The 24,023-nt window shown below is 36.3% G+C and overlaps 1 protein-coding gene across 1 annotated transcript in view; it reads right to left on the reverse strand.

Moving 5' to 3' along the window:
* The window catches only part of LOC110038125 (U1 small nuclear ribonucleoprotein A), a 62,214-nt gene that overhangs the window by 26,225 nt on the left and 11,966 nt on the right, over window positions 1-24,023 (reverse strand). Inside the window, exon 2 of the mRNA XM_020742897.1 lies at window positions 15,688-15,860. Within this exon, the coding sequence (XP_020598556.1) occupies window positions 15,688-15,860 (173 nt within the window). The remainder of the gene's footprint in view (window positions 1-15,687; window positions 15,861-24,023) is intronic.

Below are 24,023 nucleotides of genomic sequence, written 5' to 3' on the forward strand. Positions count from 1 at the left end.
ACTAATGCCTTTAATATGTTAATTAAACGGTTTATTTGCGCGCGACGATGCCACAAAATGGGTGTCCTCCCCGGGCAAAATCGACGTTCCGGACGCGTTGGCGCAGTCCGTTTCGTCATCCGGGGTTGCTCGGACGACGTCGTCGACAATCGGGTCAAAACGCGTCGAGATTCAAATTTCACCAAATATTGACCCGCGATCGATCGTCACAAGTGGTTTACTCGAGCATTCGACAAGTAACAATGCAGGCAATGCGAATTGCGCGGGAGTGCGAATTGTGCAGAAGGCCACCCTAAGGCTCAAAAGGTCTTATAGGGATCCCTTTTGGGTTTCCTCATGTTGGTTTCACCATTCTAAATGCTAGAAGTCGATACCGCACACGCGAAACTCCAAAAGAGGACGGAAATAGGCGAACTAAAACGAGGCGGGCACCACTTCTAAGGTTCTAAGATAGTCGCAGGAAGACCCCTAAGGCTAGATCCTAACTCCTACGAGAAATACTAGACCTCACGAAAATTGAGGTCAACATGATTGACTTAGATAAATCAAATATTCAAGGATGATGAGCACAACTAAAACATGACAACAATTTTATTTATGAGTAACCCAAATTATTTTATAGCATTTATAATATGTACATTGAGCAAAAAATTAGATATTGGTTAGTACACTCTAGTGGATCATGCATATAATCATATTCTACAGACGATTAAAATCATGCACATGGTCTATTATTATTGGTTTTATGTATGTAGCCACTAAGGATTTGCTTCTGCCTCTAAAAGATATAATGTTATATTAGGAGAATCGTACACATGGTCTTGGATTATATGTACAACAGACTGATTTTGTACTAATTGTACAAATGATCATCAATAAAGTAACATATGGATAGATTTGATTCAAATACGGATGGAAATGTTCATGTTAAAGCTTTTTTGAAAAAACAAATTAAGTGTTCATCAAATAACTTCACTTTAGATTTTTAAAGTTCTACGTCAATCTCTTAATTCATACTATTGTGCTGCACAGATTAGTTGGTGACTAACATAGATCGCCAACAAAATTTTCAACACCTTGAAAAGTTTTATTTAATAAACATTTTAGTACAAGACTTGGAGAAATTGAAGAAGCATTTGTTATTTGAGCTCATGCTATATCAAGTTACTTCTCCAAGAAGACCGTGTAATAATTTCTTCATTAGCTTGAAAAGCAAATGAGAGAATGTAATCGAACTCTAATCTTGATAGGGATAAGGCATGAATGTTTAAAATGAAGCAAATAAAAAATATTATCATATTCTCAATAGTTTAGATATATTTTATTCCTTATTACTAGATGTATCACTTTGCTGAAGGTTCTATTGATCCTTGTGCTAATAATAAATATGTTATTATGCCAGAGAAAATCACTCTTTATTATGTTTATCAAATTATTAATCTCATATCTAGCATTATATCTTTGGCATTACAATTAATCACTTATGTTTGATCATCAAAATAGCACACAAGCCTGTGTGTTTGAGTAAGCATTTTATCAATGTGCTTAACATTAATACCTCACTTTATAAAATTACACATTTTGTTTAAATTATCACCTACACTTCACGCTACTGTGCTTGTGTGTTCGTTTAACTAAATACTTCTTTACGCATGTTTAACATTAGGATCATGAATTTGAAGGTATTTTCAAGGAAATCTAGAGTGTTATAGCACAACCAATTCAAAACATCCTTATCTTGGTGTGCTTAGACTCCATATCCCCTACCCACACAAATGCGCTCATATATAGTATTATTGTTTTTTCCCACCACATCAAAGATTACTAATGTAAACATTTTTGTTGCAATATACAAATCATAATGACATATACATCCAAAAAGCATATGCACGGGTATCATTGTGGGTAAATTTTAGTTATATCTAATAAATAAAGTTTGAACGATGCAGGGTATTGTGCCTTGGCCACTGTAGTACTTGGTATTTCACAGACAAAATAGAACTCTAAGTTCAAAGCTCTAAAAAATTTTCACTTGGGTCAACCTTATTGAATCAGTCAAACCTTATGGCTCAACCTGTGACCAACTACTAGGCTTATCTGCCAAGATCCATCCTCCAACCAAAGTCATAGCTTTTTACCATTGCTTCAGAGTCAACATTTGTTGCCTACACGTCCAATCAAAATTCTATGTCATCGATTAGTGCAATCTAAAAAAGGCTGCCTCCGCTTTCCTGCAACTTATTGAAGGTTTTGTTGTAACCACTCAAACTCCTGAAAGTTATGTCAGGAAAATCCATCCCGCAAGCTATTTGGTCAATAATGCATGACTAGCACCTCTCACATATGATTGTTTTCCTAAAAATCTGACAAGCATCTCAAGCTAATACTTTTCTAACAATTTGTTGGTTTTCCCAAGCTAGTGTGACGTGTTTCTTATTGGCATCCTAATATTCTGATGAGTACAAATTCACCGAAATGGATTCTTAAAGCAGGATCCAATATCTCTTATATTGGCCCGTCATGTTAACTCCACTCCAACAATGATGTGGAGCAAAATGTTTTCTCGCGAACGTGTCCAGATGCTGAAGTCGAGACTCGCGGGTACCTTGCCCGAGCAGGCGCAAAGGATAACTGTGTGAAGACGCAACATAACAGGGGCCCACTCGCATGATTTTGGCTCATCGGGACTGAACCGGTCCAGACTAGGGAGAGCCGACCGGCTCTTCCACGAGGGTTTGGAGACTCCTTTCCATAGGAAGATCCAATCTTAAGTATATAGGGCTTATATATGCAATTTCTGCTTTGAGGTTTTTAGTTTTTTGTTTTCAAATTTCTGTAGTTGGCTTCATTCTAGGGTTGTATCCAAAAACGATAAGATGCGCCGTTGTAACTCATCTGAGGTGGTGGTCGTATGTAAGAACAAAAAAATTGGTAACTTGCCTTTTTCTTTTCCGTGATCGCACGATAATTTCTTTCCTTCATTGTCGTTGCCTTCCCATATTAGCGAATATTTCCTTTCCTTCTTCATGCCTGTCCTTGTCGCCTTCCGATTTTGTTAAGCCCCTCGCTATATAAGAACAAGTCGGACTACCTCCTCCCATTCTCCCTCTTCTCTCGCTCTCTCTGTTCGCCCAAAACCATCGATGGTCTTCTTGCTCCCACGCTTAAAGCCATTGTGATACATGTTTGATTGAAGCTAGCAGAGAAGGGAATAACAGGGTGAGAGATACCTTTACTTTCCTTCTTCTGTTCGCACCAACCTGCAACCATCAAGGAAGGTAACCCTCGTCTGTCTCCCCTTCTCCCAGTTGCACGCTTCAACCTCTCTAAATCTCGTGAATCCGTCTTCCTACGGGATTTAAGGCTAACCAGAAGAGAAACAAGATTTAAGGGCTTGTAGGATTGGATGTTATTTTTTTAATACTATTAAAATTTTAGGGTTATGTATATAAATTTCCCACCAATTAATTCATAATTTTGAATTTCCCCTATATCAAAATAAAACAAAAACAAAATACTACTTCAAGTTAATTAAATTCCTAATTTCCTTCTTTTAAAAATATAATAGTAAGAATAATAATAATAATAATAACAAATTAACAACAATAATGATAGTAACAATGCTCATCAATTAGGTTATACCTAAGTAATTGAACCTTAACTACATAATTAATTTTATTTTTTAATTGGTGTAGGATTGCTAGTCGAATTGTCGAATTCGAAGAATCTTGTTTGCCGCCTTGAGATAAATAACTATTTTTTATTAGAGGATAAACGTACCCTTCCTAGTTAGGGATCTTAATCCTAATTAATTATAGTAGATTCACAGTTATTCTATAGGATTGACAGTCATACCTTTATTATTTCAATTTTGTACTTGTTATAGGCTTTAATTATTGTTTATGATGAGATCACTATCCACTTAATTTATTGCTACAAAGTTTTCTATATATTTGAATTAATCCAATACTTATGATCTTTTTTTTTTCTGCTCTCGTATGAAATTGCATTTATCATATCATAAACTTGTGTAAAATTACATACTTCTTACATATTATACCTGTGAAAACATTTTAGTATGTTTGTGTGTGATGACGGGCTCACAGAGTGACGACTCTACAAAAAATCACCGAATTTTCTTGGGTTGGTATTGACCTCCTGGTTTCAGACTGTCTGTTAAAACCAACTATATAAATAATAACTTGAAACAGAATAATAAAAAACTTGATGGAAATTAATTGCATGTTTTCGTATGATATGCATATTTGATGTTTACCCCTCTTGTCGTCTTAAAATGTTACATATGCACATTAGTGATTATCCTTATTTGTTGTCCATATTGCATGTCTCATTTTCCTTGCTGTGTATGTTTTAATAGAATGTGGTTATTTACTGAATTTGTTATCAAACTCACTCTTTGATATTTTTGCATAACAGATTATATTCAGCCACCAATTAGATCGTCTCCATCAGAGCAGGTTTTTCAGTTTTAGTTTCTCGTCTTGGTATTTTTTTCATTATTGGTTTTAGCTATTATATTTTTCCTACTTAAGTTTGGGTAGTCGTTTCATGTTATCATTTTTGTTGCAACTCAGCTAGTTTTCTGTCCAATTATATTCAGTATTAATAAAATTTATATTTCTCTTTTAATTTGCATGTAAGTCCTACTTTGAGAATACAAAACAAGTTTATTTCATTTCATCATGCTCTGCATTGCCGGGGTGTACCGCCTTCCGGACCCGAGGTGTGACAAAATAGTTCGGAGCCTATGTTTTGTATTTAACCTTTCTTGACTTTGAAACTCATATCCCTTGACTTCTTATGATTTTGTAGGGGATATGTTATTTTTGTAAATCGGTATTCAATTGATTTCGTATATCTTTCAATTGTTTAGAATGGTTCAAAAAAGAAGAGGCACTGCAGCCGCTTGTGGAAGAGGAATCCAAAGAGTTACTATAAATGACATGCTTATTTATAGGGGTCTCTGCACCCCTAACCGCTGTCGTGCTAATCCTACTCAACCCACCGAGACTATCGGAGTATCGAATCTCTATATGACGACTCTCATATTATTCGGTACAAGCCATTGATGATCCGAGGAGACTTGAGTTATGAAGTAGTACCCGATCGCATCTTTGAAAGTGAAGTTCGACAGCTTTGCCGCCGATTTATTCCTTTTTCAGAGTGCTTTGGAAGAATCAGCCAGAACGAGAAGAAACTTGAGAGATTCAAGAGGAGATGATCGCTTAATACCCGCAATTGTTCCAGAACCAAGGTATGAATTTGGCAACCAAATTCTTTAAGAAGTGTAGTATGTAAGAACCGAAAATTGGTAACTTGCATTTTTCTCTTCCGCAATCGCATGAGTAATTTCTTTCCTTCAATGTCACTGCCTTCCCATATTAGAGAATCTTTCCTTTTCTTTTTCCTTCCTCGCTTTGTCGTTTTCCTATCTTGTCGAGCCCCTCACTATATAGGAGCTGGTCTGAGTGCCTCCTCTTAGTCTCCCTCTCCTTCTGCTATCTCTGTTCGCCCAAAATCATTGATGGTCCTCCTGCTCCCGTGCATGAAGCCATTGTAATACACGAGGAATTTGAGCTAGCAAAGAAAGGAATAACAAGGCAGCGACATACCATTCTTCCCCTTTTGTTCGCACCTACCCGCAACCATCGAGGAAGGTAACCCTCGTCTATCTCTGCTTCTCTTAGTCGCGTGCTTAAGCTTCTCTAAATCCCGTGAATCAGCCTTCCTACAATATTTAACAAAATCCAAGATTTAAGGCTAGCCGGAAGAGAAATGGTATTTAATGGCTTATAGGATCAGAAGTCATATTGTATGTAAATTAATTCATAATTTTGAATCTCTCATATATCAAAATAAAAGAAAAACAAGATACTATTCTAATTATATTAATTAAAGTTAATTACATTCATAATTTGCATCTTTTAAAAATAAAATAATAATAATAAATTAACAACAATAATAACAGTAATAATGCTAGTCGATTAGGTTATACCTGAGTAATTTAACTTTAACTACATAGTTAATTCTATTTTTCAATTGGTGTAGGATTGCTAGTTGATCAAATCCTCGAACTCGTAGGAGTATCGTGTTTGCCCTCTCGATGTAAGTAACTACTTTTTATAAGAGGAAAAACGTACTCTTTCTAGTTAGAGATGTTAATTTTTATTAATTATAGTATATTCATAATTATTATATATGATTATCAGTCATGCATTTTTTATTTCAATTTTGTACTTGTTATGAGTTTTAATTATTATTCATGATGAGATCATTATCCATCTTAATTTATTGTCGTAAAGTTGTCTACATATTTCAAATAATCTTGCAATTATGATCTTTTCTTTTTCTGCACTTGTATGAAATTGAATTTATCATATCACAAGTTTGCGTAAAATTATATACTTCTTATATAGTATACGTGTAGAAATATTTTGGCATGCTTATGTGTGACGGTATGTAGGTTAGCAGAACCCTTTTAGTTTTGGCTAGTCAGACCAAAGAACCCACAAAGTGGTGACTCTACAGTAAAACGTCGAATTTTCTTGTGTTGATATTGACAATTCCCAAATTCAAGGTGTCTGTTAAAACTGACTATATAAATAATAAACTGAAATTGAATAATAAGAAACTTCATGGAAAATGATTGCATGTTTTCGTATGATATGCATATTTGATATTTATCCCTCTTGTTTTCTTACATTATTACATATGCATATAATGATTGTCCTTATTTGTTGTTCATATTGTATGCTCTGTTCTCTGTCATTTATGCTTTAATAGATAGTTCTTATTTACTGGATTTATTTTCAAACTCACTCTTTGATATTTTTGCATAACAAGTTCTATTCAGCCTTCAGTGGGACCGTCTCCATTGGAGCAGGATTTTAAATTTTAGTTTTCCCGTCTTGACATTTTTTTTAAGTATTTGCGTTAGCTACTGTATTTTTCCAAGTCTAGGTAATTATTTCCCGTCATCATTTATGTTTTGGTTCTAGTTTTATCTTTTCAGTCAAGTTGTATCATTGAGTTTTTTAGAATTAATAAATTTTACATTTCACTTTTAATTTACATGCAAGTCGTTCTTTGAGAATACAAAACAGTTTCATTTCATTCATCATGTCCTGCATTGTCGGCATATACCGCCTTCCAAACCCAGGGTACGACACCGTCCCCCAAGGATTGAGTGGTGCTCCAGTTGTAGTTCAATCCTGCATGAAAATTTATCCTCGACCTGTCCACTCTTTCGCAACCTTCCCTTCGCCATTGTCATATTCGCTGCAACCACCTCGAAACAACCTCCTTATTGTTTACTAGCAATTGCCTCCCACCTAGCTCCCTCCTACCTTGCTACCATCCCTTACCGCTGCCTTCCAGCACCCAGCTAGCCCAGCCTCACGAAATCCCTTCTCCCGCATCCTAGTTGCTCTCCTAGCATTCTCGAACCAGTTTCCTACCACCTAAGCAGTGTCCACCCACCTCAAATAGCAAACTGCGACTTTTTGGACTGTCATCCCTTGATGCCCTGCAGTTCCAGTCACCCGTAATCATTGTCGCCCCCTCTTCAACAGCACGAAAACGCCTTCATTACCATGTCACCATCTCTCCAAGCCTCTAACTTCACCACTATCACCTAGGATCCACCCTAGCACGAGTGTGTGTGTTGTGTGTTGTATTTCAACTAGGGGTGTCAAAAATTGACCTGATATGTCAACCAGACTTGAACTCGACGGAAAAAATCTGTGTTCGAGTTGACCTGATTAATTTTCAAGTTGAGTTTGGGTTGAAGAATTTGACTCGTTTATTATTCGGATCGGGTTTGGTTGGCCCGATTCAGGTCGGGACATTTTCGAGTCGAATCTGAACCCGACACAGCGACCCAAATTGACATCCTTAGATATCAAAAATTAACCCAGCATGCCAACACGACTCGAACTTGACTCAAAAAATTCAGGTTAGAGTTAACCTGAATATTTTTCGAGTAGGGTTCAGGTAAGAGAATTTGATCAATTTATCATTTGGGTCAAGTTAAGGTTGACCCAATTCGGGTCGAATCATTTTTGGGTCAGATTCAAACCCGACCCGTCGACCCAAATTAACACCCCTAATTTCCCTTACAAGTGCTTTTTATTGTAGCTGCATATTTGCTCCCAATAATAATATTTACTTTCTTTATTGTGGTTTGAGTTAACTCCGGTATCAATTGGTATCAGAGATAGCCTAACTATAGTCATATATTATTGTTTCCCAGCATCTGCTGTGCCCAAATCATCTCCACTTTGAAAAAAATTTTCCTATCTCCAAATATCCTCTTGCAATTCCCAAAACCTAGCTATATCACCAAGAAAATAATCATTGGAAGTCGAGTCGTGAGGAAGGACACGATGTCATTTATGAGAAATTTGCAAAGAGATGTCCAGGGAATTTATAGGGAGGATATGCAGTGGGAAACCCGCTAACTAAAACAGAAGCTTGCCACCTTCAAGAGGAGACAATTCAGATGGGTCACCCGTAGCCACAACGGTGACTTGCTAGATCGAAGGAATAGAGTGAATCTCGCCCAACATGTGAATTTCAGGAATGAAAAACCTCTACCTCAGAGATATTACCTAAAATATATGAGAAGACGGAATTTTAAAGTAAAGGTAGATTTATCATATTCAGTTGCCACATGGATCCAAATAAGTTCATCGAGAGGTTATAAACCATGGAATGTGACTTTGAGAGTCAGGACGTCCCACTGGACAAAATGGTAAAACTAACCGCTAGCAAATTAAAGAATAGTGCATTATTTTGGAGGTAAAATCTGAAGTTCTTATGCCAACGTAAGGGAACAAACAAGAACATTACATGGTTTGAGATGAAACAGGAGATGCAGCGCCAGTACTTATCAATTCACTACATATCAGATGTTCAAATCACAACCTAAAAAGTAGATAAACTGCATCACCGGGCAACTATCACATCTCACAGGAAGGGTTCAATCACAGGATCTTACAACAAGAGTACACTAAAAACACCCAAGCCGACCCCTCCTGATAAGAAATTGATTTAGAGTAGAGAACATTTGAAGCAAACCATTATTCTTAAATCTGTCCCAGCCATAAAGTATTTCAAGTGCCACGGATTTGAGCATATTAAAACAAATTGCACAACCAAGAAGATAATATATTTCACTGAGCAGAAAGCAGTTCAAAAAATGGACAATGGCATAGTAGACACAGAAGAGAGCGACACGAAAGAGGAATACTAGCTACCAGCCAACGAGGAAGAGACACTAGTGATTCCAATTGAACCAGAAGAGAGATTCCAACTAAGTTAACAATAATTATTCTAGAAGATTGTGAGCCTGAGATAATGGGCGTTCATACTGAGATTCTGGTGCCTCGAGCTACCATTTTGCAGGCATTAATAGGAGCATCAGCAAGACTAGGATTGGATGTCCAAAACGAAGATGAGTTTGAGAAGCCGATGTCAGACAGAGGGCAACCCCATATAAGAGACAAACTCTTCAGATACATACCCTCCTTCTTGAATTGCCCCAACTGAGTTAGGTCCAACATGTCAAAAATGGAGCATATTGGTACCACACCTAGAGGATTATATGAAATTATTTGGATATTAAATTCAGTTCAGCAGCGTACCCACCATCAGATGTCCCGACATAAGGGATAAACCCTAGCTTTGAAATTTGTTTTTAGGAGCTTGATGGTGAAAAAATTTTTCGATGAAACCCAAATTCAATCAATGAAGAAAAGGTCTCTCCTGAGTTGTTGCAAGTGAGAGTGGCACAGCCTACCACTGATTTTATCCCAAAATTGATTTCTCCTCAAATACTTATTTATGAGCTACATTCCGCTAAGTATGAGAAATAGAAAGAGAAAGTTTCAAACTTAAAGGCTCAAGAGATACCTTGCAGGAACCAACATCTATATACAGCTCTAACTCAGGATATGTCAAAAGATGATGCATACTTACTCTATCAAGACGTGTTGTGGAATGTTGGCGCCTATAGAATTGACTTACCAGGAGATTATGTCATTTCTATCATCTGCAATTGGGCAAACCTGACGCCATACTACGACAGAAGACTGACACAAAGCGGGATGTTTTCCAGCGAACGCGTCTGGATGCGGGAAGTCAAGGCACAGGGGTGTCATGGCCGAGTGCAGGGGTGTCATGCTTATGCGGGCATGAAGGATAGACAAGGGAAGTTGCGATGTAATATGGAGTCGCTCCCGCTCCCGTAATTAGGCTCGTTTGGACAAAACCGGTCCATACCCAGGAGGGTCAGCCAGCTCTTTCACGTGGGTTTGGCGCCTCCTTTCCATAGAGGGATCCAATCCTAAGTATCCAGGACTTAAATATATGATTTATGCTTGAGATTTTCAGTTTTTTTGTTTTCAAATTTCTATCGTCAGCATTGTTCTCCCCATCTAGGGTTGTCTTAGAAGACTAGAAGGTGCTCCGATTGAACTCATCCGTGGAGATAAGCGTCCCCCAAGGATAGAGTTGTGCTCCGGATGTAGTTCGATCCTACGGGGATATTTATCCCCAACCTTTCCACTCCTATGCAACCTTCCCATTGTTGTAATTGCTGCAACCGCCCGAAAACAACCTCCTCGTTGTTTTCCTGCAATCACCTACCAACGAGCTCCCTCCCACCTTACCGTCATTCCTCACTGTTGCCACCAACCCAGCCTCACAAGGTCTCTTTCCCCACATCCTACTTCTTCCCTACATCCTAATTGTTGCCCTAACTATCTCGAACCAGTTCCCTACCACCTACATATTGTCCAGCTGCCCCAAACAACAAACGGTTGTTGTTTGGACTGCCATCCCCGGTTGCCCTATTGTTCCAATTGCCCATAATCATTGTCTCGCCTCTTGCACATCTCGAAAACCCCTTCCTTACCTTGCTACCATCTCTCCAAGCCCCTAACCATCACCACAATCACTCGGGATCCACCCTAACGCGAGTGTGTGTCATGTGTGTTGTACTTCCCTTTTCAAATGTTTTTTTATTGTAACCATACATTTGCTCTCAGTAATAATATTTATTTTTTCTATTATGATTTGGGTTAACTCTGGTATCAAATAATTAGTGCATTGTCTTCCAACCAACACATCAAGCGATGCCTATTGGCTCTCCATCTAATGACCTTTCCTCCAGCATTTAGCCTGAAAACAACCATTACTCATCTAGTCATCTCAACACTCATAGACTCCTTAGCTGATATGACGCACTGATACTTCCCAATAGATCAAGTACATTCAGTTTTCATCTGATTGTCTTAGTACAAGTCAATTCTTTACAGGATGTGATCATACAATATCTACCTACCTACAAGCTCCACAGTCAAGAATATTTGAATCAAGTTTTTGACATTAAGGTGCTTATTAATGGTCTAGCCAGTGCCATTTATTCTCACTAAAGATGTCAAACACTATAAAATAGACTGATTCCACCCTCAAGAACTAATGTCTAGCTTCTCTTTTCACCCTCTTCCCCAAACTTAGAGGTATCTCGTGTTGAGGATTCAACTGTCGTCCACTCCCTTGCCGAGCACCCTCCCCTCTCTCTCAAATGCCACATGAGGCCTTGCTACCAACAGAACAATTTCATCGTTCACAACCATCAAAGTTGAAAACTGAAAACTCATTGCACGCATAATCAAGAAAACATACAATGGGCTTTTACTTTTGTAAGTATCAAAAGATTAAAACAAGACATTATTTAAAGCAAGTACGTCAAGTTTTTCTAAAAAATTTACCTAATTGAATGCATAAAATCTAAAATGAGTGAGTGGAATGAATGGAAAATTAGAATTCATAAATCCAGCCCCAGATATTTCAAAAGAGGCTAATATTGTAATCAAATAAGAGAGAACTGGAAAAGATTTTGCCTTTACAAAATTCCCAAGCTATAACGAAAATATGTCTATATGTAATCAAAAGAATACAATTAAAAAATATATAATAAAAGAAAATATCCTCAATAATATAAAAATGTACAACAATAATAATTTATAATCCTACTATGAATAACTTAAATCATGAGATAATTTAAATGTGGAAATAATCCCCGAAAAATCGAAGATGGCATAGAAGATGCCAACTTTAGCTCAGAAATAATAGAGAATGAAGATGTGGTAAACAGTTTTGTTGCTATAGGTTATAAGTTATGTTAGAGAAGTGAAACAAATAAGTGAAAGAGAGAGTATTGTTAATTGAATATAAAGAGCCAACAATGTGATATGTATCCGAGAAGGCATAGTTAAATTCTTAAGCAAATGAATCAACGAAGAGCCTAGATAAAGTTATTATTGAAGTGTTATGACAAAAATCATTGATTGAAATTTTCGAGTCAAAGATTGATGCAACGAGGGCAACATACAATGATGTAATCACAGTTGGATAGAGGTAGATTATATAAGTGTACATACCAATGAGAGAATGTGCCGTAGTAGTTAATATTAAAGGTGAGAATCTTATGAAGGGAGAAGCTGGTGAAGTATAGACGGGTTGTAAGCAAGAAAAATGAGGTAGTTTAATGGAAATTGAAAGTTCAAGTGTGATCCCAACGAAAAGGCGATTACAGAAGATTAGTATAATTTCAGGCCATGGCTCTAATACCATGTTAAAAAGGAAAAAGGGTTCAAAGAAAAAAGACAGCAGCTTTATTGAACTTTACATAAATAAAAGCATATTTGTACTTTTATTTTAAAAAAAGAAAGAATGCATTCAATAATGAAAAGCTTGAATACATTCAATAATGAAAACATATTATAATAATAAAGAATGCATTTTCAAATATAAATAAGTTAACGTATGTGATAATTTAAATATAATAACAATTATGTTGATGGTGGTAAAATAAAATAAATATAGAAGAATGAATAATTTTTTTAGAAAATAAAAGTAATGCAGAGAATGATGGGAATCAAAGGAGTTTAACTATTGCAAGAATTGAATTTAGTGGATTGTTACTATAATAAGACAGTGGAGAAGAGAATTCGTCAATACCATAAGCCCATGTGACTCACTCTTGAATTGATAATTACAAAATTTGTTTGAAGTGTAATTTAATGTGGCTTGTAAAATGTTCCTAAATGTTGGCATAGCATGTCAGACCTGATTTACACTTGCTTACTTGACAATCAAAAAAAAAGAAACTGATTAGGATTGTGTTGCTTCAACATGATCCAAACCTTCTCACCAAAATTGTATTTGTTATAAGTAATTATTTATTGTGACACTTTCAATAGTTTAATTCATTCAACATCACATTTGTGACGACACTTGTGAAAAATTAGTTTAACATAATACAACCATGTGTGGTTAAAGTTTGATAATATGTCAGTATTATTGTACATAATCTAGATTACTCACATTTTAATATATCACATCATATATTATTCTCTCCTACACTCGTACACATAATTGTGCATCCAATCAATAAATTCAACTATTTTTTTTTAATTTATTTATCTTATTTTATATATTTATTTGTTTATTTATTTGATATATTGCTTTCTTTCATTGATTAGATATTTAGCTTTTATATTTCATCTCATATAAAACAGCATCAAGTTGAGAAACATTTTAGAAAATTCCCAACATATCACTTAACACTCAATTTATCCCCCCTCTTGTTATGGGATTTAATTTACAGATTTTTTTTTCTTTGAAAAATTTGAGTGAATCGCAAACACACGCACACTTGTATAGTTTGTTGATGGTTTGTTTGTGTTGGAGAATAAAATAAAAGACAATGAAATCAGATCCAAATTAAAAACTATGGTATCCAGCAATCCATACCAAAGTGGCCAAACAAAGCATGCATCACAATTAAAAACTATAGTATTAGGCAATTCATACAATCAAATATCTTCTTTAACCCAAAAACATTACTCTGTGTGAGGAATCAGCTGTTTTAAAGCAAAGTATGACTTGTGTCATCTTAGAAAATCAATCTACCACTATGAATATAGTCCTTGCCACATGGAAGGCTAAGTAAATTTAGAATGAAATCGGTACTCAATCTAGCCCATGAGGCAAAGAGGTGCAAAATATCAAACTTTTTTGTAGCCTTAATGAATTGACAAGTGTGACACTGTGCAATAACACACAATTAATGGTGGGTAAGGATTCCATTTGTTGTGAGGCCCCTGCATTTCATTGCCCACAAAGCGTGCCTCACTGACTTACACACTCCTAACTCCAAGCACAAGTCACAATTTGCAAACTAAGAAATCATTTTGATGTCAATCTAGGGTCTTTAGGGTCACAAAAATTGTACTCTTTACATTGCTAATTTGATGAAAATCGCTAGCGATGTCATTCTTCTCCTATTATCTCACATAACTCCCAGATCTTCTCGACCTCCTTGTAGCACAGAGCCTCTCTTAATCAACTACAATCTCATAGAAACAATATGATATGCAAAATGCAAACAACAAAAAATGCATGCAATAGAAGATTTAGATAAATTGAAAGAGCTCATGTGTAAGGATTAAAAAGAAGGACAGGGGATAACTACATGTTGCACAAAAAGAAACCGTTCGCACCCCACATATAGGGAACGAATAATTGGAAGACGAGGATTTATAAAGAGGACCATAGTTGGTATTAGATAAAGATAATTAGGGGTGTCAATATAAGTTGACAAGTCAGGTTTGGGTCTAGTATGAAGTTGACCCAACCCAAATATGCTTGACTAGAACTCAACTTGTTTGTTAAATGGGCCCAAATATTTCACCTAATCCCAACTCAACAAGAATCAAGCCAAAACCTAACCAATATAACATGTTTATTATAACGATCATGTACTTTATTGGGATTAGCATGATCAAATTAACCTAAACATGACATATTTAACTCAATTAACCTCACCAAAACAAGCAAAACCCAAATTTAAGTAGTAATCAAATTTTGGATCATTCGAATCAACCCAATTCCTACTTAAACAGTAATCAGGATGTTTGATCATAATTTAACCTAAAGAGTAAATGGGTCAACCAAAACCTGAATTTATTGAGTCAAATTTGGGCCGGCTTATGAGTGAAATCATGTTTTGATACCCCTAATAATAATGATGATATTAGTGATTTGCCTAAGTGAAAACCATGAACATGTTTGTGCGCTAAAATATTGAAGAATCATATGCAATTTTTTTAAGGAAATGCACAATAATAGAATAAAAAATAAAAGTTGAAATAATATTACAAGAACATAAAATGTCTACCATTCTATGCTTGATACATAATAAACTATGACATGAAAGCATCTCTCGCTTGGTCAGCATAAAAATAATAGGTTATAAAAAGACCAGCAAAGAACACAATACTTTGTGGTATATAGAACAAGGAAAACAAAGTCTGCAAGTCTTGAACCCTGATTAGCCTATACTAACAAAAATGGTAAATTGAATTCACTACACAATGTAACAACAAAATAGGGTACATGTATCAAAAGTTGGCTCCTAAATCATAAAGTAACCTATGCAAACAGGGATCGTCAAATGGAATAACAATACAAGTACTAAAAAAAAAACTATGAAACAGTTATAAAGTTTAATTATTAGGAAGAAGATACTAGTTGAGAAACTTCAAATCTTAGCAACACTTTAGATCCATAACAATAAAATTGAATCCCTGCACTTACCATAGGTTTGTCATAGAAAGGAAATCCTTGCATTCGCTTAAGTGCCTCCATAGCTGATGCAACATCTTCAAAGACAACCCATGCTTGACCTTTGTGTTTCAGAGTTTTAAAGGCAAGCACTTCCAATATTTTTCCAAATTGAGAAAAAACCGCATTTAGGGACTTCTTGAGCTCTGACAAAAAAATTTACCAACTAAGAAATGTGCCGAATATGAAAAAATGACGCGAAAAGTAAATTAATCTGCCATGTAATAGGAAAATAATTTAGGTTTAGCAAAATCAATGAATTACTAAGGCAGATTCTTTATTGGAATGATTTTCATAGAATAACAACAATAGCATTTAAAGAAGCATTGTTTTTATAATAAAGAGGAACGGAAAGAAATATCTAGTATCTGCTACTTCCATGCAAGTTATCTGTAGTTCAGTACATTGCATCTGAAATGCTATCTAGGAAGCAGTACATTCAATTAGCGCTACTATTACTAAATGCAAGGCCTCTGCTTGAGTGAAGCTTAAAGAACAACCTGTTACCTAAAGATGGCAACAAAATATGACTTAACGCTCGTTTAGAAAAAATTTATAAAGAGATGTCAGCATACTTAATAAAAACCATTAGCTAATAACATACCAAAGTCTGTAAATAAAATAGTCTCTTACCTTAAATTTAAATAAAATCATAAGAATGAATATTTTCCCAGGGTTGAAATCAACAATATCAGAAATACAAAGATAAATTACATTAAAAGATATAAATGCTGAAAACTACAAGTAGTAGTTATTTTATGTATTAGCCAAGAAAAGCATGATTCCAAGACAATTTAATTGACAGGACAAAATAAGATAAAATTCTCCATTGACATACAGGATACAAATAGCCAAATATAAGCAACAAATAAGCATAATTATACAATAACAAGATCAAGTAAGATAAGTGTAAACAAACTTAAGTGTACAATATTTTATGGTCCAAATATTAGGTTAATAGACACTAAAAAGAAAAATAACGAGTAAGCAAGTACCGTCATAAAAAAGTAAAAAGCTCTGCTTGCCTATGAATAATGATAACACCTAAGGGATTGTTCGGTTGTTTGTAAAAAGAATGCAGAGTAAAATAGAATGCATTTTATTATAATTGCAGTGTATTATACATCTAGTAGACTGTTTAGTTGCCTGTTAAAAAAAATAAAGGAAATTTATTTTTTTATTTGATTTTATGCGTGTAATGTAAAAACAGTATTTGTAAAAAAGTAGAACTTGTATGGTTGTCTTTAAAATAAATATAGATGAATTATGTATAATATTTATTTAAATACTTGTAATAAAATATGTGGATTAATATATCATATTATTATTATTATTTTATTACTATTATTTATAAATTAATATAACAATATTAAAGCTTATGCTCACAATACATGTGAATTTTTTATGACATGTGTAATGACACTTACTTTTTATACTACATTTTCATTAGTTGCCTACAATCCTATTCCAATAAAAAAATTTATTAATTATCACAAGTAATAGTATAATTTTCCTATAAATTTTATCATATACATAGATGGTAAATGTAAAAAAATTTAACATTTATAAGAAAGAACATAACTTGGAAAAATTAATAGCAGAGCATATGTCTAAATCAAAATGAAACTTCAAGCATGAAGTTCCTCATGGCAACATACACAGAGACAGAGCAAAAAAATAAACCCTAAGCTACAAATGATCCATATATCATACGAAAGTAACTTCCAGAAAGTAACTTCCAGCTGCAATTATTCAATTCAAAGGGAAGCTACAACCAAGCAAAGTAAGCAAACGATTACAGACTGAAATGGCGCAAGTTGTACCTAGAACAGGGAAGCAACAAATTTGCCAGCAGAAGATTCTCAAAAAAAGCTAGGGTGGTTGTTGACCTCATTTTTGGGTGAGGTCTTTACTTCTCTCCTTAGAGCTTAGGGTCTAGCCTTAGATTTTCTTTGTTTGACCCTCTTAGAGGATCGGTACCAGACCCACACCATTTAAAAAATTTGATCCACCTCGTCACTCCTCCGAGTTTCGCATAGGCGGTCCCAAATCCTCGGCATCTTGCTGAGTTGATTAGAACCGACATATGAAACTCGAGTCGAGTTTCTATATTAATAGGAGCAGCCTCTAGGGAAACTCTTGCGACCCAAACGCTCGATAACGCCGCAATTCACGCACGAAGTTGACACATTTTTGGCTCGCCTGTCGGCGTACTCTTCCGAACGACCCCGGATGACGAAACAGACAGCGCAGGCGTGTTCGAAACGTCGACTTTAGCTAGGAATGACACTCATATTGTAATGGTTTCGCGCGCAAGCCATTAACACGAAAATCGATGCAATTTTTTTTTTAGCGGGGCGTGGGCCCGGGCTCAATCCAGGTTTAACTCGGATTTGATTCGGTCTGGACTCGAGCTGAGCAAGGGTTAAACATTTTGAATTTTAAATTTTTTGAATTTCAAATATGACATTTAATCTCACCTTAATTGAGAGTTAGAATTTTCCAATTGAGCTTGTTGCATGAATGGAAGCCCCCCCCCCCCCCCCCCCAATTGCTTCAGGTAACGGCTCGAACCCGCTCCTTTGATTAATTCAACCCCGCTCTTATTATAAGGAGAGACGCTCGCCTCTTCCTCCCCTCTCGGCACGATTCAGCTCTCCCGCTCGCCTCTGCACCGAGCCCGCTCGCCAGCTCTCTCTCTCGCTTCCCCTTTTTTCTTTCTCCGCTCACCTGCTCCTCTGCGACTCGATCGCAACTCTAGCCGAAGACCCCCACTCGCCTGCTCGCTTCCTCGTTCGACCAAACAACCCCGCTCACCTGCTTCGCTCTTCCCTGCACCGAGGCTTTCTCCTGCTCGTCTCCTCTCTGCGTCAAGCCAGCTCGCTTCCTTCCTGCGCCAAGCCCCTCACCTGCTTGTCTCTTCCTTTGCTCGATCCCGCATACCCACTCTCCTCAACATATAGACCCCCATTCGGCTCTGCTCGATTCAATCATCCCTTCGTTCACAGCCCCGCTCTCGAGAGATCCACTCGATTCCTTCCTCCTCTGCACCGAACCCCACCTGCTTGCCTTTCTCTTCCAGATGCAAAAGAAGCTCTATTCGATACCAGCCTCCAGCTCCTCTACTCGATCCCGCTCGCCTCACACTCCAGATCAAAGCTCCTGCTCGCCTCCCTCGCTCGAGCGACTCCCTCTTCAGAAACCCTCGTTCGACAAGACTTCTCCTTGTGTCGAAGCCAGTTTTCTCCCGCACTCTCTCGCTCAACAGGAATCCTTTTCCTACCAAAAATTTTTGAGATTCGTCGGTACAGGTCGATCTCCTCGCTTAACTCTTTTTTTTATAAATTTTTAATTGAAGATGTTGAAAATTGGAAGGAAACTGTCTGAGGAATTGAATTAGTTCTATTTATGTAGATTCAATTTGGTTTAAAGTTGTCTCATGCATTCTTTCATCTATAAGATTTGATCCCATGACGGCTGAGCTTAATTTATGTTGTAGACACTTCATAATTTATTTACCTACTTACATTTGTTATGTTAGTAGCTCTCCCAATTATAGGGACTGATTTTTGGAGATCTCCGAATAGTTTTTTTTTTTTTTCATTGAATCGTGTTAACCGAAATTATGTCTTAGTTAAAAAAGATGCAAGTATTAGTCTGATGTACAATTTTATTCATTTGACAACTTGATCACTGTTTCAAGGTGCTTTTACTAATCGATCTTGAACAACTTAGTCATTGTATATGTGTTGTTTGAGGCTGTCAATCACTATAGAGTGTCGTGGGAAGCTTAAAGGTCGTTGTATGTGTGTTGTTTGAGGTTGCCAATCACTGTAGGCTGTTGTTTGGAACTTCAAAATTATTGTTTAGATTCATTAAGAACTGTAGAAGTGCTGATTTGAAGCTGATCTTTGTTGTAATTGTCTGATTGGAAGCTTATAATCACTATAAAAGTGTTGTTCGAGGTTTCGAATTGCTGCGAGTATTGTTTGGAAGTTGTCATTTGCTGTAAATGGTTGTTTGGAAGCTGTTCATTACTGTAAGTGGCTATTTGGAAGTTGTTAATCATTGTAGAGGTGTTGTCCATTATCATATAGGTGTTGGAAGAGCTATAGGAGAGTTGTAGGGTGGGTGTCGTTTCGGTTTTATAGCCGTTGTCCGGTGTCGTAGGAAGTAATCTAAGTGTTGTCCACTATGGTTTGGGTTCGTAGGAAGCCACCCAAGTGCTGCACACTATGGTTTGGGTTCGTGGGAAGCCACATAGGTGTTGTCCACTATTATTCGGGTTCGTAGAAAGCCACATAGATGTTGTTCACTATTGTTCGGGTTCGTAGGAAGCCACATAGGTGTTGTTCACATTGGGTTGGGTTCGTAGGAAGCCACATAGGTGTTGTCCACCGTTGTTTGAGTCTGTAGGAAGCCACCTAAGTGTTGTCCATTGTTGTTTGGGTTCGTAAGAAGTCATACAGGTGTTATTTGAAGTTCCTAGCTGTTATTCGAAGTCGTAGGATTATCGTATACACTTGCTAGTTGTTGCACAGAGCCGTAGGAGATCGTAGAATCACCATACCAGCTCGCTAGTTGCAGTCAGGATTTATAGGAAACCTTAGGACCACTAATTTGGAGTTTCTAGTTGTTGTCACGACTTGTTCTATTGTTTACCGTTTTCTGTTTTTCTCTGCAATTTATGTAAATTTCCTGCATATTATGTTTTGTGAGCTAAACATGCAACAGGAATAACAGCAGCAGATACGTCATGTACACAGACACATTTTAATTGTACACAGACACATTTTATTTGTTGTTGTTTTACCATTGTGATTTACTCATGCTCTAACACATTATGCAGGTGTTGATTACAATTTTATTTTCAAAACAAAACATTTTTTAAAAAAATTAAACAACATTTTCAAAACAGAAAAAAACATAACACATTTCTTTTAGATTTACGGGAGTCCCTCGGAGCAGTTAACCCACAGTTGCTAACGAAATCTGTCCGGTTTAAATGGGTTACACAACTCGTTTAAGCTAAGTAAGTTCAAATGAAAATAGTGGTACCGGAACGAGGGAACCTTGGGATCCTAACCGGTGTCGCTCTAATCAACTTTAACCCCCCATAATGACAACAAAACTAAAGCTTGAAACACACATGGTACAACCTTTTGAATCTTAGACTTTAGGATTGCTACTTTGACGAGGAACTTGGAGAAACTTCGTGGGCAGCGTGGCAATAACCTTGGAGCGGTCTACAAGTGAAGGTGATCGTCATCCTACAACAACAAAACAAATCTACACCAGCTAAACTTTCTTAGTCTAAATAACACATAAGATTTCGAGGTAGCTCGCCCAGCGCGATGTAAATCCTCACCTTCTTTAGTCTCTTGCACAGTCAAACTGAGCAGTATAAGTCCTAACTCGCCTTAGACTCCAAAGTTGTCGTCCAGAACGGCGTAAAATCTCTTATCTCTGCGGGCTATTTGCATAATTAATTATTATGCAAGTGTAAGTCTCAAACAATAAACTTGACAGATCAAACACTCAAATAACATCCTCTATAAAACAAGCCACAAATTAGGATAGTTTGGAAAGTCACTGAGATTTCCCCTCAGAATCTGTGACGTCCTCTACTCTTTATTTCCTTTGAACTCCTGAAAAATTGTTCTTACTTGAGCCACTCCCACTTGTTTTTTTCCACGTCCTATCGTGAAAATTTAAACCTCCTTGGAGAAACTTCGTGGGCAGCGTGGCAATAACCTTGGAGCGGTCTACAAGTGAAGGTGATCGTCATCCTACAACAACAAAACAAATCTACACCAGCTAAACTTTCTTAGTCTAAATAACACATAAGATTTCGAGGTAGCTCGCCCAGCGCGATGTAAATCCTCACCTTCTTTAGTCTCTTGCACAGTCAAACTGAGCAGTATAAGTCCTAACTCGCCTTAGACTCCAAAGTTGTCGTCCAGAACGGCGTAAAATCTCTTATCTCTGCGGGCTATTTGCATAATTAATTATTATGCAAGTGTAAGTCTCAAACAATAAACTTGACAGATCAAACACTCAAATAACATCCTCTATAAAACAAGCCACAAATTAGGATAGTTTGGAAAGTCACTGAGATTTCCCCTCAGAATCTGTGACGTCCTCTACTCTTTATTTCCTTTGAACTCCTGAAAAATTGTTCTTACTTGAGCCACTCCCACTTGTTTTTTTCCACGTCCTATCGTGAAAATTTAAACCTCGAATTCTTGAATACTAGAACCACTGATCATTATCGAGAGTTTTCTCAAGTGATTCTCATCATTTGAGAATCAACTATAGGGGTTAACTATAGGGGTTTGCCTCTATAGGGAACTTGGAACACAGGTAAAATAAACTATATTTAATCTTTGTATTAAATAGGGGATCTTGTCGGTCATACATAAATGGTTCGCAGACTAAACGGATGTCACAAATCTCTTAGTTTACAGGATTGAGTCTATCGTCGGGGTCTACACTTATCTCTTGAAATGTGTAGTATTCAAGGTATCAGACACAATTATGCAAACTCTTAGATTATTGAAATCCATTCAGTCTTATTTTCTAAAACTTTAAAACACTACTTTCAAAATCTAAACTATATACCACATATTTAAATTAAATTTTCAAAAATTGTATTTTCAAAATAAATCGAAAAATCGACCATCAGTGGTGTGACAACGAAGCACCCAAATCCCGCTTCCATTAAAAATAAAGGAATTTACCATAATACTTGAGGCACGGCAGAGCACCAAATGAAGGATCCCAATGTAACAACGAACACAGGAGAGTCGGATGGAGTATTATGAGGCATCAGCAAGCAACGGAGGAGGATCGTATGAGATACCGAACACACGTCAACAACTTATTCACAGAGAACGAAAGGAAGGACAACGAGGCAGCAGCAAATGAAGGAGAGGCGAGCAAGGCAGCAAATGAAAGGAGCACGTCTCTTTTGCAGAAAATCACGCCCGATCAAAGGTGATGAGTAGCTCGGCAAATTGATTTTACGCCCAATTTTGGTCAATCTTTTAATGCGGAGTTTTTTAACCGGTCCGAGATTTTATAATTCCCCGGTATTTCTATAACACTTTTAAATCATTGATTACCGAACAGTAAAAGTTTAAAATTTCTGTGTTTATTTCACTTTACATCAATTTTACGTCAAAACAAACAGCCCCTAAGTTGAAAGCTATATATTGACATATAAAAGAGTTAGAAGAAATGTTTCACAGTCAACATGTTCAAGTCTTGCTACCTACAGGCCTTACTATCAATTGAGACGAAGCGAAACATCAAATCATATCTTTATATAAAGTTTTTGCTCATAGTATTTAACAGCAAGTCAAGGAATTATTAAATCTGTTTGACCTAACCCAACTTTTCTATTACATAGCAACTGTATAAGGTATTTTAAATCATTCATTTATAAAATTCCTTAAGCAAATTTAACTGCATATGATTTGTAAACCAGAACCTAAGCAAAATGTAAATAAAAAAGAAATTTAAACAAAGCAAGCTCGTATTTATTTAATAATGTAAAAGTTTCAAAAAGATGTTGTTGGCTTGCTAGAAAAATGACATACACTCAAAGCACACTTATGAATTTAGTTTGCTGCTGAAGACAAAGAAAACAGCCAACAAACCTATAGATAAAGGTTTTTACAGGCGTCTTTACAGGCAGACGCCTCATATGAAATTAAACTGAATTTTTCATAGTGAAGGGAGAAAATTTTTCCTTTTCAAAAATTAAAGTTAAAAAAGCAAGAAAAGCATTAACTTTACATAACGATAGCAAAAAAGCATAATTTTGTCTTGTACATGAAGGAGAAAATCGGTCCCACTAGCGATAATTATGGTTATCCTTTTGCATAAAATTATTGATGCGATACTTCGGCTTATGCACCTACGAATCATTGCCCTAATCCAATAATTTCAATATGTCAGCCCATCAGTGGGGCATGGCCTCATCTTTAACAGTCTTAATCATTATCAAAAGAAATATATTCCTTTTCTTCAATTAGGCGTAGGATCTGCAAAGAGGTCAATAATTGGCCTCTGGTACTCTTGAAGTTTTTTCTTTTTTTAATATGCTCCAAAAAATCATGAAGATATTCCTTTTTAACCTACCATGAAGATTTTTCAAAGAGAAGCTAAAACTGTCATATAGCTTATTGATGAAGTGCTATTTATTAAAGTTAACAATATTTATAACATATTTTAATTTATCTTCTTTGAATGCAATATCTATTTTAAGGGCATATTTGGGGCAGCTACAACCGTTTGAAAAAATA

This window comes from Phalaenopsis equestris, unplaced genomic scaffold (assembly GCF_001263595.1).
Source record: "Phalaenopsis equestris unplaced genomic scaffold, ASM126359v1 Scaffold000002, whole genome shotgun sequence".
Classification (NCBI taxonomy): Eukaryota; Viridiplantae; Streptophyta; class Magnoliopsida; order Asparagales; family Orchidaceae; genus Phalaenopsis; species Phalaenopsis equestris.